This window comes from Mesitornis unicolor, unplaced genomic scaffold (assembly GCF_000695765.1).
Source record: "Mesitornis unicolor isolate BGI_N332 unplaced genomic scaffold, ASM69576v1 scaffold10221, whole genome shotgun sequence".
In the NCBI taxonomy this organism is placed as follows: Eukaryota; Metazoa; Chordata; class Aves; order Mesitornithiformes; family Mesitornithidae; genus Mesitornis; species Mesitornis unicolor.
In genome coordinates this window covers 118,387-126,718 of record NW_010165776.1, presented here as the reverse complement: position 1 = coordinate 126,718, position 8,332 = coordinate 118,387, and the positions used below count along the sequence as shown (strand labels likewise).

General features: G+C 46.6%; 1 protein-coding gene across 1 annotated transcript in view; it reads left to right on the top strand.

Annotated features, from left to right (window-relative positions):
• Positions 1-8,332, top strand: part of LOC104548662 (collagen alpha-1(V) chain) — a gene marked incomplete at its 5' end in the record, with an annotated part of 78,974 nt that overhangs the window by 1,285 nt on the left and 69,357 nt on the right. The window contains 4 exons of the mRNA XM_010194747.1: positions 655-801; positions 926-1,174; positions 5,316-5,468; positions 5,737-5,793. Of these exons, the coding sequence (XP_010193049.1) occupies positions 655-801; positions 926-1,174; positions 5,316-5,468; positions 5,737-5,793 (606 nt within the window). The remainder of the gene's footprint in view (positions 1-654; positions 802-925; positions 1,175-5,315; positions 5,469-5,736; positions 5,794-8,332) is intronic.

Here is an 8,332-nt window from a genome sequence, read left to right as displayed (position 1 = left end):
CCCGGGGGCTCCTGCCAGTGAGAACGATGGGCTGGCGAAGACATTTGCCATGCCCGGCTGTAACCAAATGTTTTGGTTGCATTTCATTTTGAAGAATGACTGACGCCTTGTGGAAAACGCTGAAAATACCTTGTTTTTGAAGCCCTTCTGGCTGCAGATCACGGGTGGATGGGAAGTCACGCAGATGCTATTAGTGCAGTCGGAGAAGTGAAAACGGCATCGTCCCTGCTTCTCAGCATGGCTGCATGATTCAAGTGTTTTCTTCCCCTCTCTGGATATATCAGATGGGTGACCCAGGAGGTCTGAACAACCTAGGGTTAAAAAAAAAAATGTTTGGGGTCTTTTTATTGTGTTATGGTGGGTGACAGAATTGCTGGAGGGTAGGTCCATCCCCTCTGATAAGGGAGAATGTGCCACAGGACAGAGAGGTGATTTGGAACCTCCTCAAATCACAGCCATTGACAAAGCAGCCCAAGACCAAGCTCCTGGGGAAGGTGTCACAGAAGCTAATGAAAAAGAGGAAGGGAAAGGTTTCACTGCATGGATCTGCACCCCAGCATGGCCCCATTGATGTGAAATAATGCCTAAAAGAGCTGGCAGGAACTTGCTTGGGTGCTGCCAGCTTATTTTCTGCTTCTCATCTTCTCTTTGCAGTACACTGACGGGGAAGGAGAAGGTGACACCTACTACTACGAGTACCCCTACTATGAAGATGTTGATGAAGCTGTAAAACCAGAAGCACCCACCACCAAACCCGGTGTTCCTGAAGTGGCTGCTGGAGAGAGACCTGAAACCAAACAGGTACCAACACAGGGACCTGGCAAGGATGCGTTTGATAAATGGTGCCATTATAGAGAGAGGGGTAGAGGATGGTACAAAGTTTTCTGTTTGTTTCTCTGATTCTAACGTTTTATTTCTGCCACAGGACTATCCTGCCCCCACGGCATCACCGGATGGAGGGAACCCCGGCCAGCTGACGAAAGGAGATGCTGCGGTAGCAGACCCACTCGTGGATGAGTACAACTACGAAACCACTAACGAGGAGTACTTCACGCCGCTGCCCTACGAAGATGTCAACTATGGTGAAGAAGTAGACCCCCAGGGCGGACTGACCGAGAATGCCGTGGAAGCTGAACTCCCCACGAGCACCGTCATCACCTACAATGAAACCGATGTAATTTTAATGAGAAGTTTTTTCTTTTTGCTTTGTTTTTTGATTAATTCTGGTGTTTTCTAGCCCTGAGAGCAAAGAAGATGTGATCATCCATATGGTAAATCTCTAAGTGGTTTGGGCAGCTGTTGGAAGAGGAATTTTCTTGTAAAATATTTTCACTGCAGATATTTCAGGGTGTGGAGTACAGATACGTAGAATTTGGTTGAAGATTATTCCCCTGGAAAAATGTGTTCATATTGGCATCTGCATTTCTCCGTGCGAAGTGCTTGTTTGACAAAAAGAAAAATGAGGGTTGGTGTTAAAATCTAAGTAAAAGCATTTTATTTCGAAGCTATTAATATAAATCCTTAAAATGTTGATGTGATGGAGAACATAAATATTTTTCATGTTGTCATTCCCACTGAATAACATGTTTATGTTTTTCAGATAGTAATTTTTTAAAAAACATTGCAACACTGGTTCAAACCCTTGATTTCCAGCTACTGCATTCACCCAGAGAGAGCCCCTCGGTTTTGTTCATAGATCTGCTCAGGGATGAGATCAGCCCAGATCCCGCAGCTGACATTTCTGTTGCAGCGATTACATTTTTACACATTTTAATAGGCTTCAGCTGAAATATGCTGCACTTGAAACCCTTCTATCTTAAAGACTTGCCCAGTTTTTGCCTTTTATATTGGTGCTCAAATGGATGAGACTGAGATAATTTGCCGTGCAGCTGTGTGCTGTATTGCTCACCACTCAAGGAAATAACCATGTAGATGAGGCAAATTCTTTGTTGACCAGGAGCAACAGCAGAGGGAGTCGATAGTGGGATAATTGCACTGGGAGGTATGGTGGGGCTTGGCAGAGTTTTGTGGTTCCTCCTCAAATGGAGAACTACTGCCTAATTACGGGACTGTGAAACCTCAAGGCTTTTTGGGAGGTGCTAAAGGGTGGCTAAAGAGGCAACAAAAGTTGGCCAACGTGTTTGAAGTTGGACCTGGAAGCTTGAATGAGAAAGGTGTCGGGGAAAGCGTCCAAGCAACGAGCTGAGCAGCTGGAGTGAGAAAGGGGGAGGCAGCTGCCCTGAGGGGATCCAGTCTAGCCAAATGGGGATCAAAAATGCGCTGGAGGAGGAGGAGGAGGAGGTTGGGCTGCCCAAAATGATACACAGAGGGAAATAGAAAAGGCTCCAGGGTATTGAGGAAGTGAACGCCAACCTGAGGGAACCCATGGATGGGAAACTTCTCTGTTTCCTGACAAAGAGCCAGAAAACTTTGGCCAAGCTTGAACTTTCTAATCAAAAGGAATTTAATTCTCAGATTGGATAGCATGACCTTAAAAAAAAATAGAAAGAGGAAATAAGAGGCTCAAGGGCCACTTTAGCTGTTAAGAAAAGGAAATGGAAGAGAGGGAAAGCTCAGGTAGGGAAACACATGGCAAAGCTTTCCGATGTGAAGCTCAGCAGCTCCAGGAGAGGCAGCGTTGGGGTGAGGAGGGGTGCAGGACCCCTCCTGGGGCAGGAGGATGCTCCAGTGAATCTTTTGGCTGATGAGCACAGAAAATGACACGACGTGCCCAGCCAAGGGAGATTCCCGTGCAGTGAGGCAAAGGCTAACGCAGCATGACAGGGCAAAGACTCCCAAAAAGTGCCACCCTGAGGGACAAATACCCGAGAGGATCCAGATTGCAGGCTTACACCTTGAAGTGGGAGCTAAGGATCCTGCCTGCTGCCACAAAATGCTGGGAAAGCCGAATCCTCTAAACCAGCAGCAGACCAAGCTGCTCTGTGAGCAAAATGGAAGTGAAGATCAGGAGCTCGCGTGTACATTTGCCTGGTTAATACCTGTTACTAGAAACAGGGTTTCAGGGGGAGAGACAGCCTGCTAAAGCACTTGGAGAAGTTTATTTGCTCTTAAAGAGAATGTAAAAAAAACTCGTAAGTTTTTTGGCTGAGTTAGGAAACAAAATAGTGCTCGTGATCACCAGTAATTTGGAGTAATCCCAGGTTTCTGCTGGCAGCCTTGAACAGCAGCTGGAGCCCCCATGCGTGGGGATGGGAGAGGGCAGGGGTGGGCTGGGGCACTGGGCATCCCCTGGGCTGTGGTGGTGCCAGCCCCAGTCGTGGGATCAAGAATGGTCCTGTTTAGCACCCCTTCACAGAGCTCTTGCAAGGGCAGGATGTGACCGTCACTGCTGAAGTTCACCTGTGTGTTTTAATTCCTACAAAGGGAATTATAAGGAGATGTAGTTTTACACAAGTGAAAGTTTGCAGAGCCTGTGCAGGAGGGTTTGGAGTCGCTGAGCTCTCCTGGGCTTGCATTTCGTCATGGCTAATAACTCTCTGATAAATGCCAGTGAAGCGATTCCGAGATTTAGTAGGCAGCAATACTCCTGTGAATGAGGGGAGCTGGGGACAGATATATTTTGTTCATTGCCTGCTATTTATCAGACAGTTTGCTTTACTTGTCCAGATGCAGATACCAAGGCTCTGCATTGCTTCTCCAAAGGGAGGACTAAAAGGTGATTTAAATGAAGCTGTTATCAGCAAAGGAGAGTCGTGGCATTTTGCACACTGATTTTTGGACCTCCGGTTTTCTTTGTGGACTGTTTTCTGATTCAGGTTGCCTAACAGCAGTGTCTAAAGAGATTATTTTTAGGCTTTTGTTTTGGTTTTTTTTCCACCTGCAAATCTCAGCATGGAAAACTTTCCTGCTTCTCTGCCCAGTTATTCAAAATATCATATCTTTCCATACAAGTTGACTTGAGGACCAGAATCAAAATATCAAACCAGACATTTTTGATGTTCATTTCAAGAAATGCAATTTGAAAAATGCTTGCTGTGTTATTCCCAAAAGCTTTATAGCAAGATAAACAGATTTTAAGGTTTCAGAGTGCAAACGTAGATAAAAGATTTCAAGCAGGATAAAAGATGTGTGTGATAGTGCTAGATTGATTTGAACAGCACGAAGGAAAAATAATGCTAATTTCTTCAAGTTTCCTAATTGAGTAGTTGCCAAACTATATATTCAATTGGTATTTGCAGAGGTAAAAGTAGATGGGGTGGCAAAAGGATGATTCCCTTAGCACTAGGCTTATTCTTACTTGAAAAGCTCTCGAATTTAGATACAGATGCTCGAGCTTACGGGTTCTGAGCAGTTCTGGCGCAGAAATGAAGTCTGGAAGTAGTGGTGGCATTGAAGTGATTTTGAATTCATAATAGTGAGGAGATAACTTCCCTGGGAAGCACTGGAAAGAATTCAATTTATGCACCATTTTGGGCATTACCTGGATGGGAAGGAAACAAAAACCCAAATATCAGCACTTGTTCTTTACCATGCTGCTCAGAGTCAAGGATGCCAAGAGGCAGTTGCCTGCCAGGCTGCAGAAAGCACAGGGACATGGGAAGAAGCAAGAAAATTCTGATGCTTGTCTGGGTGCCCTTGCTTGTGGTCCATAGCATCCACTGCTGTAAGGATTCGGAAAAGATTCAGGAATTAATGCACCAGATTTGTAAAAATTCCTGCTTCTATTGAGTCCCAGACTAAACAAACAGGAAGCTTTCATAGAAGCAGACTTTGATTTTTCCACATTTCCTCCTGTAATTTGGCACTCATTAATGACACATTGTGGTTTTGATGTGTATTTTAAATTTGCCACTGCCTGTGTGACTTATTACACTTAATAACCCAGAGTCTCCAATACTGAGGCTGTGAGAGATGAGCAGGGCTTGGAGTTTGAAGCTTCCATTTCCTTTCTTTAGGTCTTAGCATTTGCAGGATCCTCCTGATGTGAGCTGCTGCTTTGTACTGTGGGTTTTTTCCTTGCTCAAACTTTTACACTCACAGCATTATTTCAGGGATCAACAAAGAAATGCCGGGGAAAGCCAGGGTGTATGCTTTGACATAAAGATCCTCCCACCCTTATTGCCTGCATTGTAGAAGACCCTTGGAGGTCACTGGAGACCTAAAATCTCCAGAATTTAACTTTTAAATATAATAATAATAATTTATTATTATTATTAATTATTATTATCCATTATTATTATTATCCATTATTATAAAACTTACTCTCTTGGCAAAAACTGCAGACTTCCTCTTATTTCCACCATGTGCAACCTACAGAGATTTGCAGCCTGACATATTGCTGCTCTCACTTCCAGGCTACTCAAGGAGGAGACGACCTGGATAAAGATTTCACTGAGGAAACAATAAAAGAATACGATGGGAATTACTACGATAGCTATTACGACCGAACGGTCTCTCCCGATATTGGCCCCGGCATGCCTGCTAACCAGGACACCATCTACGAAGGGGTGAGACAGTTAATTTCCCATTGAGAGCAAGCCTAGCTCTAAATGTTTGTCTTGCCATAATTGATAGTATTGAGGTTAGCAGAAAAACCTGTGATGCGTGTGTTCTGCACAAGGCAAGAAGAAGGAGCAGCCCTGTTTCTTTTCTACAAAAACATCAGCAGTCCCTTGGCTGCAGAAGTTGTCCCGGGATCCTCAGTCTCAGAGGTGATGCTGATGCAGTTGATGTCCCCTTTAACTCCTGGCTTTGTGTTTCCCTCGTGTGCTACAGATCGGTGGCCCTCGGGGCGAGAAAGGACAGAAGGGAGAGCCTGCAATTATTGAACCGGTAAGGACCATCTCATTTCTTTATTTTTTAAGGGTTTTTTTTTGGTTGTTTTTTTTTTTTTCCCCAAGGAAAAATGTACAAGGGTATGTTTGCTATGGCTTGGTGCTCTCAGTGGTACAGCTGGGAGGAACATTTCCCATGGAAGCAAATTACTTGGTTCATTTAAAAACTTACAATCTAAAATACAGTAATTTAATTTTTTTAAACTTCAAAAAGGGACCTTAATTATGAAGGAAGCGCAGAATTTCTTGTGAAATCTCTCATTTACCACAATAGAAGCTAGACCTCTTAGAACCGAAGCATTAGGCAGAGGACATGTCTCACATCTCCAAGGGGGTTTTGGAGTGCCCCTGGCTCAGCAGTGAACCCGCTCCCCCGAGCACCCACAGCCGGTGGCCAGGTCATATCCTGACCTGAACTTGCAGCTTGGGGCCGGCTTTAATTGTGCAACTAATGGGTTCATCTCTGTGGAAATAAAAGGGTTCTCCCTGCACACAGCTGCGGGAGAGGAAAGGTTTGCTTCTGCGCTTGCTCCAGGCTTCCACCAGCTTTCTGTTTCCAGAGAAGCCCTGTGTCATCCAGGAGTGGGATCCAGCACCCTCTTTCTTTACAATTCTGCTCTGTTTTCTAGGTTATTTCTCTTTCTAAGGAACAGTTATAAACTGTCCATGCCCTTTGCAGTCCAAAAAACTGTGGGTGCCCAGCTGAGCACCCCTTGGGTGAGCATAGAGCCGGTCCTCAGCCGCTCTCGTGGTGGGGACGGCTGGTGCTTGCTCAGAGGTCCCCATTGAGCAGAGGCCATGAGGGCCGTGTGTCTGTCTCTCGCTGTGTGTCAGGATGGCGAGGTACTCCCATGCCTGGACATGGGGCTTCAGGTCCTTGCAGCCGCCTCCCCAGAGCCCCGTCCCCGCGGGGCCGAACGCACGCTCGCTGCACACCAGCAACTCAATTAACCTAATTTTCCTTGGCTGAGGGCCAGCGCGGCGCCCAGCATCGCGGCAGCACTTCCCAGCGCTCAGAGGCCATTATTTTTCTTTTAATTCTTCCTTCCTTTTCCTTTTTTGCCCAATACTTTTGCAGATAGCGAGGGGAGCCAGGGAGAAGCTGGGGTGCAGCAGTGGGGCTTCGGAAGCTTGAACAAGTCTATAAAAACATTTTCTCCCTTTTCTTCCTTTCTGGGTCTCTCTCTCTCTGCACACAAAGGGAGGAGCGAGGGAATTGCTTATTGGAGGTGTGGGAAGGGTGGGGGGCAGCTGAACCACACGAAGGCGACGGCTGAAGCCCAGCGTGCCCTGTCCAGAACCAATCTGAAATGCTCCAAAGCGAACAGAATAGTTAAGTTTAATCATCCAGAAAGAATTTGGCTGCCTTCGCTATTTCAAAACACTGGAGCATGTATAGCTTTTGCCAGAAAGTAAACAGGACCAAATGCCGCCTTTTCCCTCTCCGTGCGGTTCCTCTTCAGCAGAGAGAAATTTAGATTTGCTGCGCTCTTTAGCTTTTTTTGAATTTAATTTTTTTTTTTCTTTTATGGGAGCTGCAGCAGAGGGGGAATAAAACGCAAGAAGTCGGATTCTGCTGGATTTTCTCTCGTTTTCGTTCAAAGCTCCTGCCCTTCAATCCTTGCTCGGTGCTGACGCTCGCTGGAGGCAGTGGGGCAGCGCAGGGCGAGGAGGAGGAGGGATGCAGCCGAGGATGGCTGGGACACCCCATCCCAGATCTGCCCCCTCACCAGGCTGCCTTCACCTTCTCAAAGCCCTCTGTCCTTCGGGGGGGACCCTGGACACCTGACCAGCCTTTGCATGGCACTTTTGCATGTTGCAGCCAGTTTGGGGGCTGTTCCTGTGATACTGGCTTCACTTGTGGGTAGCACCTGTGTGTTGACTGAGTGGAAGCAGCACCATGTTTTCCTCAGGACAGTCCCAAATCCATGGTTTTCTTGCTATCCTGAAAATGATTGCCCTCAGTGGCATCCCCCCACTGGTCCCGGTCCCAAAACCCTCCCACGTTTCCATCGCTCCTGTTGATGAGTGATCATATAAACAGTGGAGGCTTCATGCTGAGGAGAATCTCCAGATGTCCCTAAAGCTAGAGCTCAACATAAACCAAGAGATATAGATGGGAAGATGCCAAGGATGTTTGCATCATAAATTGGCTAATTAGCCCAAACTCCTCCCCACCATGCAGAGGAGCGTCCCGAGGCTCTGTAGCTGGCCATGGGAAGCAGAGCCTCAGCGCTGTGCATGCTCAGGCCATGGTAGTGCTGGCACCCAGCAGCCCAAAAATGTCCTGGGGAGAGACCTATGTGGGCCATGGCTCTCTGCACCAGCCCAGAGACAATTATTAGTTTCTGTTTTGGAGCCTGCCACACCAACATGTGCCATTGTTGGTCCCAACAGGGATGGACCTTGAGGTGCCGATGTCCTCCTCTGAAAAGGAGCTGAGTGAATGGCATTCTCATGGGATGCCTTCTCCATCAGCATATCTCACCTCTTGTTGGTAGCCTTCAGCAGCAAATAGCTCATACTTAGCACAGGTT